At 36.8% G+C, this 26,214-nt stretch overlaps 1 protein-coding gene across 1 annotated transcript in view; it reads right to left on the bottom strand.

The window, feature by feature from the left end:
• The window catches only part of LOC126762990 (four and a half LIM domains protein 2), a 253,696-nt gene that overhangs the window by 151,004 nt on the left and 76,478 nt on the right, over nt 1-26,214 (bottom strand). The window contains exon 3 of the mRNA XM_050480123.1: nt 18,425-18,510. Coding sequence (XP_050336080.1) covers nt 18,425-18,510 — 86 coding nt within the window. The remainder of the gene's footprint in view (nt 1-18,424; nt 18,511-26,214) is intronic.

Genomic DNA, 26,214 nt, shown 5'->3' on the forward strand with positions numbered 1-26,214 from the left:
TCCGGTATCTGTCTGTCTGTTCGTCCGTGCAAGCGGTAACTTGAGTAAAAATTGAGAAAAATTGAAAAGGGTTCGCAGTAGGGCATCTATGTGCAAAAATATTTGAAAAAGTGGGCGTGGCCCCGCCCTTTATTTAATCTACATATACATTATATATACCAAATTGACCAGGGTCTGTCTGTCCATCCGTCCGTCCGTCCGTGCAAGCTGTAACTTGAATAAAAATTGAGATATCATGATGAAACTTGGTACACGTATTTCTTGGCTCCATAAGAAGGTTATGTTCGAAGATGGGCAAAATCGGCCCACTGCCACGCCCACAAATTGGCGGAAACCGAAAACCTATAAAGTGTCATAACTAAGCCATAAATAAAGACATTAAAGTGAAATTTGGCACAAAGGATCGCATTAGGGAGGGGCATATTTGGACGCAATTTTTTTGGAAAAGTGGGCGTGGCCCCGCCTCCTACTAAGTTTTTTGTACATATCTCGGAAACTACTATAGCTATGTCAACCAAACTCTACAGAGTCGTTTCCTTCAGGCATTTCCATATACAGTTCAAAAATGGAAGAAATCGGATAATAACCACGCCCACCTCCCATACAAAGGTTATGTTGAAAATCACTAAAAGTGCGTTAACCGACTAACAAAAAACGTCAGAAACACTAAATTTTACGGAAAAAATGGCAGAAAGGAAGCTGCATCCAGGCTTTGTTTAAAAATTGAAAATGGGCGTGGCGTCGCCCACTTATGGACCAAAAACCATATCTCAGGAACTACTTCACCGATTTCAATGAAATTCGGTATATAATATTTTCTTAACACCCTGATGACATGTACGAAATATGGATGAAATCGGTTCATAACCACGCCTTCTTCCAATATAACGCTATTTTGAATTCCATCTGATGCCTTCTCTATATAATATATACATTAGGAACCAATGATGATAGCGGAATAAAACTTTACAAAAACGAGGTATTTGAAAAATATGTAAATGACGGATAATGAAATCTCGATTATCACTTTATCATGCGAGACTATAAAATGTTCGGTGACACCCGAACTTAGCCCTTCCTTACTTGTTTTTTACTGAAAATATCTGCAAATGTGTGAAATATGTATATAATTGAAAAATTGGTTGAATCGGGTTAATATGTACTTTCCTTAGCCCCCATATAGTATGTACCTAATATAAAGGTTTTCAAAGCTCCGGTTGACTTTTTACCGCATATACTCGTATCGGCCAATATGTGAGTTATCTTAATAAAACTAAGAGAGCGTATTTTTCTTATAACGGTGCATATTTGTGCTTATAATGAGTAAAATCGGTTGAAAGTTCGCACTGGACCCCATATAACTTACAAGCCTTATGTACCTGAAGGTACTTCCCTGCGTTTAATCCTTGCAAGTTGCAATAGTATAAAATGTTCGGTTATGTTCGAACTTAGCTCTCCTTACTCGTTATACTTAAATACTTAAAAAAAGTTATGCTTTACTAACATGCGTGGAGGCTATTCTATTCACCCACAGCAAAGCCGTATTAAACACGTGACTCAATTCTTTTTACCACATATTCATACAAACACATACCTATGCACATATGTATGTGTATTTAGCCTTCGACTAAAATAAGCGGCTCGCATTTGGCTAATTAATTCCACAATCTCAATGCCTCTTAATGGCTTCAATAGGATTAGCAGTTGACACGAGCCACGCGAACTGCCCTCGAAATCAAAACACCCAGCGATTCGAGTAAAGGAAAAGCGCTAGTCACAGGGTGGCGTTTGCACACGTATCTGTTGCCGCACCCAATGGGCACATTTCCAGGCACTTGACTCTTGGTTTTGACTGGGCACATGCATGCTACGCCTACCTTTAAGAGCAGCCGTAAAACTATTTCTGCTTTGTTTGGCGCATCACGTTTTGACTTTTTTAGTTTTATTTGTTCTGCAATACAAACGTATTTTGAACATATGTATATACGTATGTGTGTCTTTTGTATATTCAGTTCTTTTTCATTGCTTTACTTTTGAAAAACTTCTTACACGTTTATTCCAGGTTGATAGGTTTATGGGTTGATGGGTTTCAGATCGGCATTATACCCTTTGGTTGGGCTGCAAATTTGCGTATAATTAACATTTAATTAACAACAACTACACAGAAGTATACGTAGTTTAAATTGTATACCCTATGTATGTTCGTTCATGTGTTTGGTATTTTGAAAAACTTTGATAGAACTCCAGTTAATCGAGTGGCCCTCTCAACAAATTTGTGATCGGCTCAAAGTTCTTTGTCGATTTATGAGGGTCTTTACTATCAATTTTATAGTAGTTCTAGGTACACAACGTTCTAAGATGCCTAACGGAGATCCCTATTAGGATTGACCATTTAAGCTAACTTAAACCTAACTTAATTAGTTAATTGAAGAAATATGTCAAGCTGGTCTTGGCGAACTTTCAATTGATTTCAAAAAGAGTAGAATAGAAACTGGTTATTGCGCAAAATATTTTAGGAAATTTTGTTCCTCCACTAAAGCAACAACAACAATACGCAGGGCATCAAAATAGGACTAAATTTGAATCGATCCTTGGTCTTCGACTCAAATGCGCCGCCAATTTCAGAAACAAATTCTAACTGTTCTTCTTGTTTCGGATAGATCAGTCTCTTCGATAACCGAAGATTGAAAACTTTACTCAACTTCTCAAATATGTTCAACCAATCAGCATCAACCAAACAGCCGAGGAAGTAATGGATATGAGCTTCTTTAGAGATCTAGGATTTGTACTATAACTAGACCAAACATTACGAACTTAGTCGTAGTTTAAGAGGCAAACTAAATTTAGACAAATAAAACAGGGGATTTTTGTAGTTTTTTATCAACAAAATGTTTAAATCTTAAATCTGATTCTCGAAAACTCGTAACACCGACTCATCAGATGTTGTCATCGTCCATGCTTATCACAATTTATACGGAAAAAAGCCACTCTTCAGCTTAATGTTGCTATATAACTCTTATCAATTTTCTTATATAAGGTACATAAGAGCTAACGAATATTTTGACCCGATTTTATCCAGTTTTGGTTTTACGACACTTTCTAATCAGAAAAAGATGCTCTGAATTTCAGTAGGAAAATTTACAGATTGACTAATATAAAGATTATAAAGACAAGCAGATGTTTGAATATCCGAATATTTGGTATACAGGGACAACGGAAAATATTGTATTGATTCATTCTGCTTAGGCAAGAAGATAAGCTGTTTTTATAATGAAATTTTTTCTGAATTTTTATTAATATTTCTTACATACTAACCGATAGATTCGGTATAAAACTAATCGGAAGTTCGAAAATATTTTTGTTATGTATATGAGGGCTTTTATCCTGATTTTACCAATTTTCGCACAAGCACATGCAGACATCAAAAATATATTCTCACAGAGTTTCAAAGTCTAGCCTCACTGATTGCGTCCGATATGTGTTCGGTAAAAAATCAGCCATATGCACTAGGTTCAACATATTTGGTCGAAAATCATGTCGAAAAATTATAGTCCAAAATTTCGAAAATTTGTGGGCATAAGTTTAAATACCTTGAGGATACTATTTGTGCAAAGTTTTAGTCTGATAACATCATTGATGCTTGATTTGTAACTGTTAAGTGTTATTTGGAAAATTTTGTTATATTGAAAGTAGGCATGGTTATCATCTAATTATGGCATTTTATACAGTGTCCATTGTACTGAAAGTAACGATTTCTCAGTCATCGCTTAGTTTTATGCAAATAAATTACGTTTCTTGTTTACTTTTTGCTGAGGTCAATGACTCCTTTGTTTACGGTTTAGAAGTTCAATGATCTTTTTGTTTGTTAGCCAAGTTCACAACCTTTGTTTACATTTAGCCAAGCCAAAAACCGTTGCTTATCCGTAGTTTACATTATGAGACCAAAAACTTTTTTGATTGCAATTTTTCGAGATCAATGACTCTTTTGTTTACATTTTAGAAGGTCAATGAACCGTTTGTTTACATTTAGCCGAATCCGCAACCTTTGTAATATTCATGGAGAGCATTATAACTGCCGATGAGACCTGAGACATGCAAACAAGTCAACAATCATCGTAATGGAACGCATTTTCAGTCGATCGAAATTCACAAAAGGAGTTGAAGACCATCGCAAAAAGTGCTTATGAAAAGTGTTTCGAGGACTGGAAAAATCGGTGGCATAAGTGTATCTGGTTAGTTTCGAGGCGACCAAATAAATATTAATTAAATATTTTACATTTTATTTACAATTCCCGAGTACTTACAATGTATAATAGGAATGTTTGTATAAACTTACACGCCACATTTGGTTGAAAATGGTCGAGTAGTTGCGGAGATAAATTAATTATTTAGTGAACTATCGCACATTTACTAGTTTTCAACTTAACCATTATGTGGGAGAATGGGCGTGATTATTGTCTGATTTTACCTACAGTTTTAGAAACAAATAAGGGATTTTTCTCAGAAAGTTCGGTTGAGTAAGCTACAGCGTTAATTTACCCATTAAAGGGGCGAGCCATGTCTACTTTCAAGCAAAATGTCATTCTACTTAGATCCTGTGTTCTCCATATCAATCTCGATTAGTTTTAGGTGATACAAACATTAGTTAGGTGAACAAAACTGTTATATTCTTTAGCAACATGTTGCGAGGGTATACAAAATTTATTTTTAGGAATTTTATACCAGATGGTTGGTGATGATAAACAGCGATTCAAAATACGACTCCGTTATATAGGTTGCAGAAATCAAGTTTTGGTTACACATGGTAAATTAGATAGGCAAATGTATACATAAGTAATATAATATCGGATGACAAAAATGAAGAACGGCTCACTACTAATCACTATCATTCATTCGCTTTTGCTTTTAGAAAACACATTAGCAGCACGCTAGATTTCTTCAAATCATAGCACTTCACGCAAATGCAAATCTTGGCGATGACACTAAACTATAGCAAATCTATGAGGGGGTGAATGTACGCTTAGAAAGCGATGCGCTAAATCGCAAGCACGCACGCCATTCAAGGAATAAAAGCAAGTCTGGAAAACTAGAAGGCAGATGAGCAGCTTTTAGCAGACGCATTTCATCAAAAAGAGGCATTTGCTCGCCTTAGAGACAGACAAACGCGAATGAATTAGCCGAATTAGAACCTCAAACGCACCCACAACCTCAACCGCGAAAACACCACTCCTATAAGGTAATTCACCTCTCGGCTCAAATGCAAAGCGAAATCGTCAATATTCGGTATACCACTTCACATGCTTGTCGCATGCAACATTTCCTTGAACAGCCAGAACCACTCACCGCCAACCACGCACAAGAAGCAGTATACAAAGCGAGCGGGGCCCACAACTTCCTCCACAATGGCACTTCAAAGTACGAACACATTTGCATATTCGTATATACCCGTACGAGCGCGTAAGCAAATGAATCGCCTGTAGACTAAAAATAGCCACCGACAGTGGAGCTATCAATTTGATCAGTGTCAATGTCAGCGAAGTCGGCAAACTCGACGCAATGTCGGAAATTTCATGCACAAGCGCGCTCTTGGCCGTGCACAATAACACGGGCGCAATGTTAACACTCCTTCGAAAAAGTATACAACACAGAGCGCATTGCGAAATACATGTCTGCTGCTAACGTATGAATAGGTGCATGTGTGATATGGACGTGCAACGCATTGCAAATTCGGTCATAGAATTCCATTCGGTTTTGTTGCTCTACAATTTCAAAAGTCTTGTTTACGTTCCTGTATAACACTTAGCACAATCGAAATGTGTTCTAATTGTTCTTTTGATAACTTTCATACGAAAGCGAATGCATTGAAATTGCTGTTCGCGTTAGGAGTGGTTCATATTTGAGCGAAAGTCAGGACTTCACGACCCATACTGCTCTTCAAATGCTTCTAAATTGACTGTAAAACATCATAAGCGACTTTGGTCTCGCCAAATGCTTCTCAGACTCTGTCAGAGGCCGCCAAAACAGATCTTCCATAAGTAAGATGTTCCATAAGAAATTGTATATAATTTGAAATTACAGTTTTATATTGTGTGTGAGACAAGATGAAAGTGTACTACTGACTTTTTACTTCGAACCATATTTTTTTGTCCAAAGTAGAGAAAGCAATCGAAGTCGTAGATAATTTCGTCTATCTTGGAACCAATATTAACATCAACAAAATCCAAACTCTACAAGTCGCTCATCATCCCTGCCTTGCTTTGTGATGCAGAAGCATGGACGATAACAATATCTGAAGAGTCGATGTTATGAATTTCCGAGAGAAAGGTCTCTTACGCATTGGCAATGGCGAATACCACATTCGATGGAACGGTGAGCTCAACGAGATAAACGTCGGCATTGACATATTTCAGAGATTAAGAGACAGCGTTACGCTGGCTAAGTCAAATTTCCGAATGGGTGAAACTACTTAGCTCTGATATTCGACGCAGTACGCGCGAAAAGGAAGACCTTCACATCATTGAAAATACCATGTGGAGAAAGACCTAGGTTGGGACCTACGTGGACTAGATGTAGTCCTTTGTGAAGCCATTGAAAATAGAACTCCCGTATTCGGACTTAAAGATTGGCGAAACGCCTCGTAGCCAATACAAATTTGCAAAGGCGCTTAATTTCTACGCCCGCCAGTTCGGTGGGATGTCTGAAGGTATGCGCCCCAAATGTTGAAGTCTTGATCTCCCGAAAGCGGGGCAGTCAAGAAGGAAGTGCTGGCTAGTTTCTACCGCATCTTCTTCCAAACAGCTTCTGTATGCGGCGTCCGGTGGAATTCCCAGTCTTACAGCATGTATGCCAATAGGGCATTGGCCCGTCAAGAGCCCCATAACTAACGAGAGGCTGGCCTTACTGAGGGCAAAGAGATCATTAGATCTCTTGCGATCTATATTGGGCCAGAAGGCTTTTGCGACCGCGCAGGTACCAACGCTGGCCCAGCGTTGACCAAGAAGCCGCGAGGCTCAGCTATCCAGTAGTAGAGCACAGGAGGATGCGGGAGCACCGACCCGTCCCCATCCTACCGATAACGATTCTAGGGTGCCTTTCCTTGCTAGCTCATCAGCTTTGCAGTTACCCGCGATTCCGCTGTGGCCTGGCACCCAGGACCTAGCTACACTTGGAATCTCCAATTGGCGCCAAACAGCGAAAGGGAAGAACGACTGTTTTTGAGTTTAAATGGTTTAATAGCTCAAAAACAATTTTAAATACATTATTAAATATTTTAACTATACGAAAATATGTAAGCATGCCTTCTCCTTCAAATACCACATATTGAAATGTGTCAAATATCAATCAGCTGTTCATCACAAAATCCGTGTAGCTTTGTTTCTTTACTTTTCTGACATATAACGAAAACATTTCAATAATCACTCTTACAAACGGCGAAGGCACAAGAATGTAAACAAACGGAGAAAGAACAGAACTCAGCAAGAAAAATAGAGAGCACTGTTTTTGATGAGTATGTCATATCAAAGCTTAGAAATTAAATAATCGAAACATGAACACTGTTTTTAGTAACTAGGACATTAAATATAACTTTACATAGTATATGTAATATCTAATTCAATGCAAATATATACATTACCTAACCTTTTCCGAATAAATAATTCTATTCATTTTCAATTACTGTATTTAGCTTAATTTACTTTTGTGCCTGCCCGGCAATGATGACTAACATTTAAGTGCCGTCAGATATGGCAAGTAAAATACTTTCTACTTGCTTTTACATTGCGATAAAAAGTACCCGGAAATTGTAAATGAAGCGCAAAATATTTAATTCTTCATCAATATTTATTTTGTCGCCTTCAAAGTAATCTCCACCAGATGTAATACATTTATGCCAACGGTTTTTCCAGTCCACGAGCTCTCTTGCCATCTCTTTGAAACTTGCCTGACGATTTTCAAGCACCATATCCTTCACGTTTTTAATATTTTCGATGGTCGTTCAGATCGTGACATATCTTCAACGATCTTTCGACCGTCTTTGTAGGCTTTGTACCACTGATAAACTTGTGTTTTTGATAAAACCGAATCACCGTAAGCCTTTTTCAATATGCGCACCGATTCCGCATACGAAATTTGGTTAGAAATACAAAATTTTAGACAAATTCTTTGTTCGATATTTTATCCATTGTAAAAATAAAAATCGCAACGCATTACTGAGGTGCACCGACTTAAGCAGCTGCTGTAAACAAACCGTTGACAGATCGCGCTCATATTTGACATAGTAATTAAAGACAGTCCTACCAACTTAGCAAAGTACACTTTTTTGAAATATCAATTACTCGGGAATTTAATTACAATTTTCGGATGCTTTTTTGTCACAATGTCTAACGAATAATTTGCAAAAGCGATTGCAGAGCAGCTTCTATTATTATGTACAGTAATATTGAAGAGTGGATTTTTACTTTCTTCAAGTTGCTTGGACATCTATTTTATGATTTATGATATTTCTTTGTTCACACTGTGGAAGCCGATGGTTTTCCAAAATGTTGCAATAGAGAGTATAATAGAAGTAGTTTTGTTCACCTAGCGATTGTTTCGTAACACCTAAGACTAATTGAGGTAGGTATAAGGTTATAATATATAGGATGTTGTCTGCTGTCTGTCCGTGCAAGCTGTAACCTGTGTAAGACAGAAGATAGTTTGATGAAACTTGCTTCACGTATTTCTTGGCGCCATAAAAAGATCAGTATTGTAACGGGTGATCCAAGTAGAGATACTTTTTTCAAATTGTTCAACTTTACTACGAAATTTTACATTCCGTAAAAATGTGATTCACGCGCTTGGATTGACTTATGGTCAACATAATTTACCTACTGAAGGTAGCATTCGCAACACCGTCACCCATCTTGAGACCCTGCATTCAAAATTTAATAATATTCGACCGAATAGACCACGTCCAACACGCAGTGAAGAAAATATGGCAGCCGTAGCTAAGATTTTGCAGGAAGGAAAGTCGATTCGGCGCTGTTTGGAGCAACTCGGACTTACGTATGAAACGACTTGGCGCATTTTACATCGAGATATTAAATTTAAAGCGTACAAAATTCAGGTTGTGCAAGAACTGAAACCGGTGGACCTTCCCAGGCGACATCGCCTCGCTCTATGGTCTCTTGAAAAGTTCCAAGAAGGTACGACGTTTTCGAGCCAAATTATGTTCAGCGATGAGGACTTTCTGGCTCAATGGCTATATAAACAAGAAAAATTGCCGCATTTGGGACGAATACTTCTTGGAGGCCATTCAATGTCAAAATTTCTTGAAATAATCAAATCCCCAAGCTTTTCTCGCAATAATTCAATTATTGCAGGTGCTGTGTGGCACGCAGCTCCGTCTTTTTGGAACCAGAAGTTGTCAAGATAAACCTCCAATTGTGGCCATAAAAAGTTGGTTATCATCGCTATACCGGTCTTTAATGACAGTAACGGTGTCACTAGCTTCATTTCGAAAGAAGTATGGACCTATGGTTCCACCAAACCAAAAACCACACCACATACTAGCTTCATTTCGAAAGAAGTATGGACCTATGGTTCCACCAAACCAAAAACTACACCAAACTAACAATTTATGTGAATATAGGGATTATTCATGAAATTTGTAGATTTTCTTCGCACCATAATCGGCAGTTTTGTTTATTTACCTGACCATTTTTATGAAAGTGAGCCTCATCGGAGAAGATGATATTCTTAAAAAAATCGTTATGGTTGTTTCAAGTCAAAATCAGCAAATTTCCGACATTTACGGTGGTCCACTGGCTTCAGTTGTTGGGTGAGAGCAATCTTATATGAATGCAAGCCCAAATCCTTTCTCAAAATCCGCCAGGTTGTGTTTTGACTCTTGAAAAACACTTGGCTGAACGACAGCAATATTTTCATTACTTCGACTTGTGTTTTGACTTATTGGCACTAGGACATTATGTAAAGAAAATGTGAACTTGAAATTTTCAAAAATTCGACGTATAGCGAGCACAGGTGGATGATTATTACGACCATTGCAATTGGAGAACGATTATTTTGTTAATAAAATCGAATAATTTGTAAAGATTGTTGTTAATGAAATTGTAAACATTACTGAATGCAATGAAATAAAATTACAAATCATGACATACAGTATTAAAAGTGTCTGAGACCACATTTAGGAAACATATCCCTATTGGCAAACCCGGTATGACCTTACGGGAAATTCATGAGATCTTGGAAAAGTCTTTAAGCATACATCAAGCTCGTTAAATTGTTCGCCAGTCATTCTTATTCACAATTCGCTTTTCTAGTATTGCAATAAATGCCGTTAATTGGTCATAAAAGGTGTCCCGTTTGCCTACAAATGTTGTTGTTTATAAATGAAAATAGACAATAAATATTGCTCACGTTTAATTAACGTCATTCAGAATTGCGATATGAAAATTAAAATATTAAAACAGAATTGTAGGAAATTATTTATGGCGTCTGTAAGATCAGCAGACTTTTCATGTTTAAAACAAAGAAATGGAAATTTTTCATTCAAATGTGTTAGATATAAAATGAATACATAGTATTTCAATTTCTGCGGCGTATGCGCAGCTAGAATCGCCGCTGTATATATGCTGTATATATGAAATATGTTCACATAAATAACTGTAAACAATTTTGACCAATGCTTGGGTCATCAGTTCGAAAGACAGCGAATTCGCATGCTGAAAATTTCTGATTCCTATGAGTTAATGAGTTGTTGAGCAATTTAATTGCGTAAATGTCATTTTGAAATTTTGATGTTATTCGTACAGCAACAATATTCGTAATAAATAAGTTATAGTATTTAGGTGTAGTTGCTCCAAATTTATTTCTAATTATTCTGAAATAAAACATTCAACTCAAATTAAAATTTAATTAAACAAAAATTACAAGGCATATTCTGGTCTAGAAATTTAAAACAATCGATTTTTTTTTATTTTCAAAGTTTAACTATTCAAGAATATGTGTACAAGAGGATTTTTCAAAATTCAAATTATTTTCGGAGATATAGGCATTTTTCTGACCCGGCATCCAAACTGGTTCGGCCGCAACTAATCGAACAAAAGACTTTACGCGAAACTTTAAACGGGTTTTTCTCAAAACTGACTTTTTCGGAACGATACCCACGATTTGTCAGGTTCTACTAGACCAATTTACTTGAAATTTTTAAAATTAGAGTCTTCTTTATAGACTTGTCTATGGTTGGAACTAGCCCCATCCCCAAACTTTTATTTTTATTATTTTTAAAAAATTCGAAATAGTCAGAAAAAGTGATCCAAAAAAACTTTTTTTTCAGGCAGTCGCCATTTTGTGAAAAAAAATTTTTCTCACTTTTCCATAGTTCCGGCCATTGCGATATTATTCTAGAATAATAATCTGTTTTTTTTTTTTTGGTTTCAGATAACTAGGAGGGTTGAAATCATGGGTATGGTCACGTGGAAATTTTTAGAGACCCCCCCAGTTCGTCAGCTCATAATTTTTGAAATTGTTTACTTTTTTTAGTTTTTAATTTTTTTCTGTACTCTTCTAAAATTAACAAATAACTAATAAAAAATGGATACTAAAAATATTAATTGCCTTTTTTTTACGACACTTTAAAAATTACCTGAAATTCATGCTTCTAGACCAGAATACCCCCTTAAATTAAATTAGCAACTTGAACAGATTTCAAAGCTTGTCTAACACTTTTCCGCCTCCTTACGAAATTGTTTACAGTATTTTAACTAAATGATGATTTTATTGATTGATGGCAATTTTTATTTTATTTTAATGCTATAAAATAATATAATTAACCGAAATAAGGATTATTTTTAGAATATATTTGTTTATTGCTCAAATAATTTGAGATAAATAATAATTAGCAATCTCATTAATTTTGAGGTGATACAAATATTTTTTACGAATATCGCAATATATGTACATATACACTTGGACCCGCACCCACAAATTGTTATTAAATTCCCCAAATAAAAAATGTTTCAAAAAAATATACTTATTTGCTAAGTTGGTGGGACTGTCCTTGAAAATCATCAGGCAAGTGTTAGAGATATGACAGCACATCTTTGATTATTTTATGATTTTGGTGATTAGTTTGGGTATGAAACGCGTCCATGCTCGATTCGTCCCGATAAAGCTGAATTTTTTTCAAAAAGAGTACCGTAAACAGGTCTCTTTGGACATGCTTGATCGTGCGAATTCCGATCTCACATTCATGGAGAGCATTATAACTGCCGATAAGACATGGGTTTATGAGTTTCACATGCAAACAAGTCAATAATCATCAAATGGAGGGAAAAAACCAGCCGAAACTAAAAACACACGCCAAAGCCATTCAAAAATCAAGGTGATGCTTATTGTTTTTGTCGATATTCATGGTTTAGTACATCATGAATTTATTCGGAAAGGACAGACGGTCAATAAGGAGTTCTATTTGACCGTATTAGCGCATTTGCGTGAGAAAATTCGTCGAAAAAGGCCGGAATTGTAGAAGAACAATTCATGGATAGAAATTAATTTTGCACTGCGACCTATGGTCTATTATGGCCTCTCCTTTATCACATATGGTCACATAGGTCCAGCACTCTGAACAATACCAAGAGCTTACTTGGCGCGATGGAGGTGATGTGATCTCTGTCCATGTAGATGGATCTAAGGGTCTTGAGCCTGATTCTACAAATTTGTGGGCCATCTAGAATGAGGTGCTCAGGATTTTCCGATTCCATGTCGCAAAACCGGCAGTCTGCATGTTGGACAAGTGTTTCTTGACCCTACAGTGCCCAGTATAGAGCACGACAAGGAGAGGAATATATCTCGGCAGGAGGTTGTTGATCATATCTCTAAACCTTGCTAGGTTGTAGCCTCCCAAAAGCAACTTAGCGTGGCTTATTGCTGTTGCCTGTTGCCCGTGACGTTCTCTCTCCACTCTCTCCTTCGTGCGGAGCAATTATTTTATATATTTTTTTCTGCAAACTGATCGGCGAATCAGACTTCCTATAAACTTATCCACTAAAAACCGTTTGCCTTAACAAGCTGAGACCCATGAGATGATGAACACTCCAGCTTTGAAGGTTTTTAATTTAGTACCCGCCGGTGGAAGCAGAGGAAGAGGAAGACCTCCATTACGTTGGAAAAATTAGGTGGAAAAGGATCTGTCTGCCGTTGGTATCCGAATTGAGGCCAAATAGCGAAAAGAAGAAACGACTGACGCGCTGTTAACTCAGCAATAACCGCGTAAGCGGTAGTAAAGAAGAAGAACTGTAAGCAAAAACTGTTTCATAAAACGATCTGCCACGCAATTTCATAGAGGTATATTTCTAAAACTCATTTCAACTTCATTAGTCATATTGTGTGTGCGCATATTTAACGCCAAAGCTGTTTGCAATGAAAAGTGGAATATTTTAAAAACGGAAATGCGATTCTATCAAAATTCTTGCTATTCAATAATTTCAATTTTCAATAATTTTAGAGTTGTTTTTATAAGCCGCATTGGGCAAATGAACTTTTACTATTTCCATACCATTAAATCGCGCTTCGGCTGAATAGCAATTTTAAAACAACAGGTATTTATTTTATTTAACGTTTTAGCCTATTTTTTTATATTTTTCCTTCAATTATTTTCCATTTATTTCGCACTCTTTCGCAATTCCAAACACACGTGCAATTATAGCGCTAAAATAAATAAATATTATGAACACCCACAGGTAAATATGTAAATACCTGCATTTACTCACCCATACGGCGTATGTGTGTGTGTGTGAGTGAGTGTGTGGTATTCGCCATTGATTTGCATGTGCGACGACAAGACAAGCGATAAATTTAAATTAGCAATGATTTCTAGCTTGGATACGTATACGCCATGTGCACCAGATCCATTACTAATTGTACGACTAGCCGCATAATTATTGACGCGGTTTTTATTTGTTGCCGCTTCCAAACGGCACACAGCCATACATACAAACACACACACACACGTGCACATGGCTAGCAGCAGTGCTGCTGAGCTGCTACTTGATTTACTCAAATTCATGTCAGATATAATTCAGCGGCATGATAAATACCGAACGTGAAGGCAGCTAAATTTAGTTTTCATTAGTTGTGGCACCGTGAAAAATACTAATTTCATATGTGTGTATATAATATATACCCAATACTATTTCGCATGCAATTAAAAATATTTTTATGCGTCGAAACAAATTTATTCGTCAATCTATGGTAATGAGAATTTAATGCTTGCTTAGGCGTATTTAGAAAATTTAGTTATTTCCTTTCACAAAAAGTAAAATCTGCCACACTCAGAGTTCTTTGGCCGAATAAAACCGTCGAAATTCATTCACTGTACTCACGCAAAGGTGATTGATAAGGAATTTTGAAGTGGGTATAATAAAACACTATAAAATATAAAGCTAAACGATCAGCTTGACGAGCTGAGTCACTTTAGTCATTTGTGTTTGTTTGTCCAAATCGAACCAAAACTGTTCAAGCCGCTGGGTACCGAATACGTGTGCCCCAGTATTTACTTGTATAGATGACTTTAGACCGAAAAAATATTGGTCAATATGTGAGATATATAATTGGAATTCAGAGGGAATCCAGAGAGAATCCTTTCCTCACAATGCTATGTCTGTGTGTCAACAATGGGTTAAATGGCTTAGCTTACCCTTAGCTACCATATACCAAAACCAAAGATTTTCGAACTTTCGGGTGACTTTATACCGCATATATCGGCCAATATGTGAGTTATCTCAATGAAAATGAAGCGGAGCGTGTTTTACAGATGGCAGTATAGCTTTATGCCTAAAATGGATAAAACTGTACGAAAACTTGAAATAGCCTTCATATAACAAACATGTAACATCCGGGTGACTTTACTCCTTATGATTGTTAAGGCTGTGTGAGGTACCTTAGTGAACCTCAGAGAACATATTATTAGTATGTGGTATGTACTATCGAGATAAAAAAGATAAAATCGGTTTGATACAACCCCCCAACTCCCTTATACTACATATGCATAATGATTTTAATTTTCCGATCCGTTTTGCACCTTAAGGTATTTTCTTGGCTTTGATTCTTGTTATAAGATTATAAAAAGTTCGATTGCAACCGAACTTAGCCCGTCCTTACTTGTTATAGGTAATTTGCTTAATAAAAACAAACACAAAACACATATGTACCTACTTTAAATTATAAATAAACTATAAATATTGAATTGAGGCATTAAGTAATTGGCTTAAGTATACTGACTCATACGACTACAAATACTGAGCGTTTCACAGCGGCATCTGTCGATGAACATACGTCAAGCAGCGAAAGCTTTTACATAGAAAGCTTTACAGTGGTGGCTAAATGTTAATATTGCGAAGCATATCGTAAACAAAATCAAGAGAACGTTCTTGATAAACGTTAATAAACGTTCTCTGCAAAATTTGTTCGCTATTCAAATGTTTAATAACGTTTTCTTCTTAAACTATGAATAACCTCTTTTGCAAATTATTTTCAAAAGTTATTTGAACTAGAGGGAAGTAATAAAAAAACAAATTAGCAGAAAACGATGCATAGAGCAACCAAGCGCTGAGGTATACACACATAGGTAAACCATGTTTTTTTAACATGTGGTTGTCAATGAGGAAATGCTTCTTTCGAAGTTAGTCTTGATAGCTGTTACTAGATTTCGATTGGTTTTACTTCTTAACTGGCTTATGCACTTATAGCCGTGTTAAATGCAGTCAGATGTGTCGTATTGTCGTTATTCGGCGCCAACTCGAGATACCAAGTGCAGCCAGGTCCTTCTCCAACTGATATCTCCAACGGAGTGCATGTCTTCCTCTTCCTCTGCTTCCCCTCGCGGGTACTGAATGGAAAACCTTCAAAGCTGAAGTGCTCACTTCCATCCGGACAACATGACCTGCCACTAGCGCAGCCACTGTCTCTTGATTCTTCTTTGCCAATTTCGCCGCATATCTAGTACAGCTAATCGTTCCATTGACTGCGGTACTTGCAGTTGCCAGTACACAAAGCACCATACATTTTCTGCAAAACCTTTCTCCCGAACACTCCTAAGACCGTCTCATCAGATGATGTCATTGTTCATGCCTCCACTTCCCGGGAATGATGAAGGACTTGTCGAGTTTGGTCTTTGTTCTTTGAGAGAGGACTTTACTTTTCAGTTGCCTACTCAGTCTAAGGTAACACCTATTAGTTCGAGTGATTCTGCGTAGGATTTTATGGCTGATATCGCTGTTGGTATCAACACCAATGGGTTCCAAGGTAGACGAATTTATCAAAGTTACGACTGTCAACAGTAACGTGCGAGCCAAGTCGCGAATGCCATGACTATTTGTTTGATCACAGGAGATATTTGGTCTTGTCCCCGTTCACAGCCAGATTCATACGCTTGGCTTCCTTATCCAGTCTGGTGAAAACAGAATTAACGCCTCGGTTATTGAGGCCAATGATATCAACATCATCGGCGGCAGCAGCCATACGCTCTTATAGAAAATTGCACCGGCTCGATTAAGCTCTGCAGCTCGAATTATTTTATCCAGCAAAAGATTTAAGAAGTTACACTGCAGGGAGCCTTCATGTCTGAAACATAACTTGGTATCGAACGGCTCGGAGAGGTCCTTCTCTATCCTGACCGAGATTTTTTTTGCTCAGCGTCAACGGGGTTATCAAGTTCAGACTTAACGGCATAGAGGTAGCTCCTTTTCATGTTGTAAAATGCGACTTTAAAATCGACGAAGAGGTGGTGTGTCTGGATCTTCCTCTCACGGGTTTTTTTCCAAAGTATGGCGCATGATGATGGTCTGGTCGGTGGTAGATTTCAAGATCCAATCAGTTTTTTGACGATGAGCTTCAGTCTTTTCATCACAAATCTTGCAAAGAAGCTGATGCATGCACGTTGTCATCCTTTCACTCTCGTATTTGAATAGCTCGGCCTGATATCCATCGGTTTCTGCCAAAAAGTCACTGTTTAGTGTGCTTTAGAGGCAGAAGGAATCATTGGTTCATATTTCTTCAAGAATAGCGCCATTCAAAATGTGACAGTCAATGAGGGTCGCTATCGAGGAGTCGAGTCCGAGGAAGGCGACGACATGGGTTTCGGTCTCTTCGACTAAACAATTCAACACTAAATGTCGATTGAACTTCGGTTCCAATATGGTAAGGTGCTGCCTGCATGTAAAACGTCAGCCAATGAAAAAAATCCAAGTACTATAGTAAAATTTGGGCGAGCGCGATCTCGCCTCTCGGGTATGTGATGTAGCCTCAAAGATTGTGCGATTTAGCGCCGCTGGACTTTTTCTGCCAGTTTATGTGAATTCGCTTGTCTACGCTTATAAGCCCAAGATGATTTACGTCTTAGAAGAGAATATGCGGCCGATTGCTGACATACAGCAAAGCAAAAGCAGTTGCAAAAAGTTGTTGAAAATTTGAACTCTCGAATTTTTTAGAGCCAGTTGAAGAATTCGCACTTGCCAGAAATCATATATAAAGCATAATGGCAAACCCTCATCTTTATAGTAACTAATAAGGCTGAATTCGTGGTCATAACCTTTCTTTTTGTACACCACATGCCTAACCAAACGACACCCGTTATAAGTCAACCAGCAATAAGTAGCTCCTCTCCTTTTAACATATGTTCATGCTCTTAAAATAATCATAAAACATTGCTACGACCTTTACACATTAAAATTTTGTAATCTCTGAAATATCTCCCTTGTCAACGAAGCACCTCATCTACACAGGTATTCTACGCCCTCCACAAAGCACCGGCAGCAAAATTTTAATTTCATATTTATGTGCCCCTTATTTAGTTAAGCTGTGAAGATTTTGATATTTAATAGTGCAAGAGCTCTTCAAAACCGGCTGCTGAGGCAGTAACCATTTTCTCATCGAAAGAAGGGGGTATAACATTTATGATGTGCTCCCTGATGCTATATACATACATATGTATACTTAATGTACTATATTTGTTTGTGAGTGTGTGCGTCAGCTTATGAAGTCGCAACTTTTAAATACCATCTTTGTAAGTGTTGTGTGCAATATTTAATTATTCACGTCAATTGAGTGTTGGCATAAATTAAGTTATGGAAACACTCAGTTTAGACGAAACGTTGCAGGCTCTTACTCGAATGTGACAAGTGTGTTCGTATATGGATGTATGTATGTATGTGTCTGCGGCTGCAAGTGAAATGAGGCATACTCGCCTATGAGCATACAGGCTAGTGTGGGAGACTAATGTACAGGGCAAAGTGAACGCAAGTAATTCTATTAGATTTAGTTTGCATAAACAGAACTCACTCAGTGCCACTCAGTGTCTGCATGTGTGTGTGTATGTAAAAAGTCTTAAAACATTATATGTAGTATATAGGCATGTTGTTGCGCTTACCTCCAATCGTGCGCTGCAAAGCCGGGACAATTTGTTTTGCATTGTTCGCAGCGTACACCGTCGTCCACCTCTCGTATAACAACCCCCTGCAAAATGGAAAAAGAGAAAGTAAAAGCGTGAGATAAATTATTTTTAAACAACAATAAAGACTGCAATTAAAGAAATATTATTTCACAAATATTTGAATTAAAATGTTTTGATTTATAATCCCGGAAATTATTGACCACAACGGCCAATCGTTAATGATGTACCAGAATTCCTTTTACACGACTGTAAAGAAATATTGATTTATTCGGTTAAATGATTCAGCGATTCCCTAATCCTATAATTAAGTAAGTACTCCGATAACTTAAGGGGTCAGTAGGCTAATCTAGCCTGTTTTTTAACTTTTTTCATAGAAATTTTTATTCTACAATAGAACTTTTTTCACATATCATAAGGTACATATATCGAGGTGTGTATAAACAAAATTTTGGAATTTTTTGATGACATCTGTCGAAGAAATGGCTAGGTGAATGAGATGCGTTTTTTCAATGGCGGACACGATTTCTGATGTTTGGATGATCCCTATTTATTCTTAAAAAGTACGTTAATAGTTATCGTTCCTACCAGAATCATGAAAAAATCTTGATAAATAAAAAAGTAAACAACGTTTTTTTTTTTTATACTCTCGCAACAAAGTTGCTAAGGAGAGTATTATAGTTTTGTTCACATAACGGTTGTTTGAAAGTCCTAAAACTAAACGAGTCAGATATAGGGTTATATATACCAAAGTGATCAGGGTGACGAGTAGAGTTGAAATCCGGATGTCAAGCTGTGCAAGCTGTAACTTGAGTAAAAATTGAGATATCATGATGAAACTTGGTACACGTATTTTTTGGCTCCATAAAAAGGTTAAGTTCGAAGATGGGCAAAATCGGCTCACTGCCACGCCCACAAAATGGGGGAAACCGAAAACCTATAAAGTGACATAACTAACTTTTTTGGAAAAGTGGGCATGGCCCCGCCCCCTTCTAAGTTTTTTGTACATATTTCGGAAACTACTATAGCTATGTCAACCAAACCCTCTATAGAGTCGTTTCCTTCAGGCATTTCCATATACAGTTCAAAAATGGAAGAAATCGGATAATAACCACGCCCACCTCCCATACAAAGGTTATATTGAAAATCACTAAAAGTGCGTTAACCGACTAACAAAAAACCTCAGAAACACTAAATTTTACGGAAGAAATGGCAGAAGGAAACTGCACCCAAGCTTTTTTTTTTAAATTGAAAATGGGCGTGGCGTCGCCCACTTATGGACCAAAAACCATATCTCGGGAACTACACAACCGATTTCAATGAAATTCGGTATATAATATTTTCTTAACACCCTGATGACATGTACAAAATATGGGTGAAATCGGTTCACAACCACGCCTTCTTCCAATATAACGCCATTTTGAATTCCATCTGATGCCTTCTCTGTATAATATATACATTAGGAACCAATGATGACAGCGGAATAAAACTTTACACAAATACGGTATTTGAAAAATATGTAAATGACGGATAATGAAATCTCGATTATCACTTTATCATGCGAGAGTATAAAATGTTCGGTGACACCCGAACTTAGCCCTTCCTTACGTGTTTTAATTTTATTCCATGTTTTTTTACATAAATTTTTCATAAAATTGTCAATAAATTATAAAAAATTATTAATCTAATATGGACGATATCCAAGCGTTTCTGAACACTAAAAAAAAAAATTAAGCAAATCGGTTGAGTAGTTCGACCGGAATCATGTCCGCCAGTTTAAAAAAGTGTGTTTTGAGAAAAACGCGCTTAAAGTTTAAGATGTGTACCCCGAGCGTTCCGAACGTCGAGCGGCATTATTATTTTTGGGCCTTTGTCGAAACCTTCCAATGATAAAATGGGTTTCTAAATTAATTGTAAGGATATAAGGGAACAGAAAATGCAAAAAAATTTTTTTTTTTTTTGAAAGAAGATTACCCTACTGACCTTTTAAGTGGTTACATGGGTTTCGCCGTATAAAAACAGCGTTTTTTAACAATTTTTTTCTCATATAAAAAATTAAATATTTTATGAGAATTTTTGATTATTACAAACATACACTATTCACAAAGAGCTTCTGAAATTTTTGGAAAAAGGTGTTTTAAGCTCGGTCATTGCGACGTTGGTGACCCCTCGGAAAAAAGAAGCGACCGCGTCGGCAGGATTACAGGATCATCTAAAGTGAAAAAATACGTGTTTTAGTTAAAACCTTAACTTAGAGCTTGGACGAAGAAAAAAACTGAAAATTTAATTTTTGGCAGACATTTTTACAAGCAAATGAAAATTTTTGTGAAAACTTCGCGAAATTTTTTTTCAAATACAGAGTTGTTATCGAAAAAAAATCCTTCGTCAAAGTCTTTCAGAATTGTATCTCAAAGACCTGTGTAAAATTTCATGAATATCGGTTGATTAATTCTCAAAACATCTTGCCAACCGACTTCAAAAACACAGTTTCAAGAAAAACGCGCTTAGCCTAGCTAGTATCGAGCGCTTAAGTTCTCAAGGCTGTATCATCGAAACTATTACTCGGATCAACTTGAAAATTTAGGATAATATGTATTCTAGAGGTGTTATAGAATTTAATAAGACAATAAAAAAAATCGATTTTGAAACTCCATTAGAAAATCCATGTAAACCCTTAATCCTATAATCAAGTAAGAACCCCAATAACTTAAGTCAGATCAGATTAATGAATCGCTCTAAAAACGATTTAAAAAAATTTTTAAGCAAATGCGCAACAGATGACTATTCTTATAATTACAATAGAGTGTTCGTTATATCCCAAGCTGATTTTTTGTATCCACCGAACGTGGTATATTAAGTTTGCCACGAAGTTTGTAACAATGAAGATGAAATGTCGGAGACCCTATAAATATATACATAAATGATTAGCATATCATAATTTATGAAAAGTAACGGGAGATAAATTAAATCGAAATGGGGGATCTAATGGATATATTATCTTTTTAGTCTCATACATTGTTGTAAATTATCCTAGATATGATAACGTACTTGTGATCCAAGTAAGGTAATGACAACTAAATTCTTATACAGTTTCTTTTATAGTGGGCATTTTTAAGTCTCGATGGAGGACGTAAGATACAGCCACTACAGTGCGTAGAATTTTTGAAAGGGAAGGTCAATGGAAAAGCCGCCGACCTACCATAAGTAATATAATTTTTTTAGCGAAATTCGATCTTTTTGTTTCAACATAGTTTCCTTCATCGCTCATACACTTATTATAGCGATCCTGCAACTTTTCGATAAAATTTCTCTACTACGGTTTGTACTTTGCTTCAAAATAGGCCCCAGCTTCGGCAATCACCTCTTCATTCGACAAAAATGTCTTAATAGCGAGTATACTATATATATATATCAGTTATGAGAAGGGGAAATAGGACAGATCTGGAGAATACGGTGAATGCGGAAGCAATTCGCAGCCCAATTCGTGATGACACGGTGCAATGTCATGGTGAGACAGCATTTCCTTTTTTCTTCAAATTCGGCCGTTTTTCGGCAATTTCATCCTTCAAACGATCCAACGCTTAATAATGGTCGCTATTGTTGGTATTTTCCTTTTTCAAGGTAGTCAATAAAAATTATTCCATATATATTATATATTATAATGCTCATCCTGAGCATTCCACTCCAACGACTGTCATCAAGCCAAGTTTTTGCTTTAACTGTATTTTTTTCTTTCAAAAAGCAATGTTTTATCAAAACGCAAAATTTCTTTTTATCCATATTTGCACAATAACAAAAGTTGCTTCACTCAAAATCATATATTTGACAAACAATTATCTGACAACTGTCAAATAATTACACGCGCTTTTAGAAGATTAGTGCTAACTAAAAAGCATACATATGTAGTCATTCATGGATCAGACCGAATTTTTCTTTAACCTATTAAAATTTTGAGCAGTCGAACTCCTAGATTTGAATTCCATATGATCAGATCGGTCTGGGTACTGCTTTATATACATATGGGCTGACTTGTGCTTTAGACTGAGGCTTTTTCTTATTTTTCGCGTCGTCTCTTCATGTATGTACATACAGTGTACTATATATAAATAAAATCATTTATAACATACTTTATGATTTTATTAATTTAAATATCGACAAGCTAGATTCCGTGCTTTAGTTTTGTCGCACACTGTATATCTCTTATCAATTGTAAGTCCATGATATTTTGGGATTGTGATTGTTGGAAGCAACTAATAAACATACATATTTCGTACCTGAGGGTATACACCACTTGTATGGACTTTTCAGTATTAATGCCAATGTTCCATTGTGTGAGCCATGGTTCTGGAGCGGTCAATTGCGTTTGCAGTTTTCTGGAAGCGACAGTGTAATTGCTACTCGACGCTAGCAGTGCAGGGTCATCCGTATAAGTTGCCGTAATTGTAGAGACAGCGTTATTCAATGGAAAGTTAGCCGTGCAGAGAATATAGGGCAGAGGTGCAAGAACGCGGCCTTGAGGTACACCAGCGCGTATGAGTCTACTCTCCGAGTTAATCTCGCGACATCTGAGGTAGAACGTCTGATTATGAAAGAATGACTTAAGCACCACGTAATAAAGTATGGACTGCTTTTCCTGTCACTTATGTATGCTATAGGGGGCAGACTTTGTCACATGCCTGCCGGACATCAAGCAAAACTTCTAAACAATATTTGGATTTATTATTTATTTCAGGGCATTCTGTGGCAATTATCAATTGTGCCATGAAATTTTCTGAAGTCAAACTGGCGATCCGGGTTTAATTGTTTCTCCTTCAACAAAGGTCAAAGTGTGCATAAGCATATTATATAAATATTCCGCCAGAAACATTAAATTTTACGCCCGAGATGGTATGAAAGGACTTTATACAAGTCAGTGCAGAACTTGCTGGACCGATGTCAACCAAATTCGGTACATAACATTCACCAACCACGCCTACTTTCCATATAACATAATTTTCTTTGATTCTCTCTCCTTCCGGTACACAAATCAAGAAGCAATTGATATGACGGGATAAACAAACACTGCCTTTAGCGTATGTCATTTAATGACCATAAATTGTCCAAATCCAACAAAAACTATTCAAACGACTAGGTACCGAATATTTGGAACCCAGTACCCCTAGTTGATTTTTCATCGGAAATGTTGGTCAGTGTGTCAAATTTATAATTGAAATTCAGAAAGAATCCTTTCCTGTTAGTGGTATGTCGGTGTGTCCAAAATAGATTGAATCGCGTTAATATTTTCCTTAGCTCCCATATACCTAACCCAACGATTGCGAACTTCTAGGTGACTTTACTCCGCACATATCGGCCATTATGTGAGTTATCTCAATGAAAATGAAGCGAAGCGTATTTTACTGATAACAGTGTATCACTCTAACTAAAACGGATACAAATGGACGAAAACTTGACCCAGCTTTCATATAACAAACATATGACATTCAGGTGACTTTACTGCATATGATTGGTGATTATATCTGAGGTACCTTAATGAAATAAAGGGAAGATTTTGTTTGTATGTGGCATATTCATGGTATGTATGTAGTAGATGTGTATGTCATGTTTCTAACAAACATTATTTCGAATATGTCGGTCAGTGTATCGGTTATATATGTATATAGTATACATATACAAGTAAACAGGACTTAAAAAAACAGAACAAATGTTTTTTTCCGCAAAATTTCGAAGATTTAGTTTATTCAAAATACTTCCCTTCTGTTTCAATACAGATTTTTGCACGGTCCAAAAGCATATCGAACGAGTGTTTTATCTCGTTGGCCGGTATGGCCGCCAGTATGCCAGTGCAAGCCTTTTGAATGGCCTCTACGTCTGCATAACGCTTTCCTTTCACGGGCAAATGCATTTTTCCGAAAAGGAAGAAGTCGCACGTTGCCATATCAGGTGAATACGGGGAGTGGTTAATGGTTAAAATGTGATTTTTGATCAAATAATCGGTCACAAGCGTCGATCGAAGTGGCATATTCATGGTATGTCGGGGTACCTCCGAATCCCATTTACTTTTTTCCAACAAACCTTATGTCGAAAATGTCGGTCAGTGTGTGAGTTATATATATCTATATAAATATATATGTATATATTGCTAGGATTCTGAACATCTGGTTAACGTTGAAGGTATTTCCCTGGATTTGATTTTTGCAAGTTGCAAGAATATAAAATGTTTAGTTGCACCGAATTTAGACCTTCCTTACTTGTTAATAACGAATTTGAACTATATTTACTTTCTGCGCTCTGATTTTATGATAGTAACGCACTCTATGAATCGATCTAGCTATCTAAATTTTTTATACATCGAAGTAGTTCAATTATTTATAGAAGAGTATTTAATGGCCTCATTACTACAGAAGTTCAAACTTAAACAAACGGGTCGTATGAGTGGCGATTTCGTTTCTATGTATAATTCTATGTATAAATTCACAATTAGTAAATTTGAAAATATCAATTTTCTACTCTGTGACACATTTTCCGGGAGGACGATTGCACTATTCATGCTTTTTTCAAGCTTCTGTGGTAAAGAAATTACCATCCCGTGTATAGAAAAACTCCATCGGGCAGAGTACGAGTATTATATAACTAAATACTATGCGATATGATTAATTAATGCGGCATGCAGTTACAACGAAAACAATGCATGAAACGAAACCGATTGTGACACCAACTGCAGCAGAAAATTGCAACAACACAGAGCAATGATTTCATATTTCACAAATACAACCACATACGAGTGCACATTCATGTGCATTGAAAACATGATTTTTTTTCTTGTTGGAGAATAGACCTCGCTTTTTATAGCTGCTGATGCTGTTCTAGTACGAGTAACAATGAAATCCCACGTTGACAATTCTGGCACATTTTGCAGCTGCCACATCCTGTCGCCAAGTCCGACCAAGCGACCTTCCTCAACGAGTGCATTTATTTTGTGTTAATATGCCAACGCTTTTACTTAACCACATGCATACATGCCTATACATACATAAGTGGATACGTATGTATATATGTATGTATGTGGATATGTATATAAATATGTATCCACTCATGTATGTGGCATGAATATTATTTGCTCGTTGCGCTTTGGTTTTATTTCTCGTTTGCGGCTGAAACCCGTCCAAAAACATACTCGTTGCTCGTTGTTGAAATTGGTTACTTTCAGTCACCTGACAGTCTGTCCGAACTTTACAAAAGCGTATGTTTCAGGCAAGTTTTGTGATCTAAATTCAGCTTTTGTTCAAATGTCGCCCGTTATGTGCTCGTTTGCCTACTTATTTGTCCATATGTATTTATCTAAGCATGGCTGGTTCAGTGTCCGTATGTGCTTACGTCTGCACATACAAGAAGAAAGAATTTAAAGAAAACAGAAATGATATATTTCTTCAGCCGAAAAAATTGGAAACTGAACTTAAAACGGAGTATGTTGGAAAATCCTCGTTAAATTCTAACTGGAAAGAGGTCCTCAGCAGAAAACGACGTAATATGAGGAGCTGAGACACCGTTCCCACGACAGTCGGGTCTAGGTAACCGGAACGTACCACTACTTTTATCCAGCCAGGGACTGTCAATTCTGCCGCTACAACAACAACAACAACCTGAGCCATATACGTCAGTGTGAGAGCATTTGATTCATCACATTCCACACAAACAATTTATTGCACCATCTATTTATGAATAATTGAGTATATTAGGAATGCATTCGAATTGATCTCAGCTGATTTTAA

This window comes from Bactrocera neohumeralis, chromosome 6 (genome assembly GCF_024586455.1).
Source record: "Bactrocera neohumeralis isolate Rockhampton chromosome 6, APGP_CSIRO_Bneo_wtdbg2-racon-allhic-juicebox.fasta_v2, whole genome shotgun sequence".
NCBI lineage: Eukaryota > Metazoa > Arthropoda > Insecta > Diptera > Tephritidae > Bactrocera > Bactrocera neohumeralis.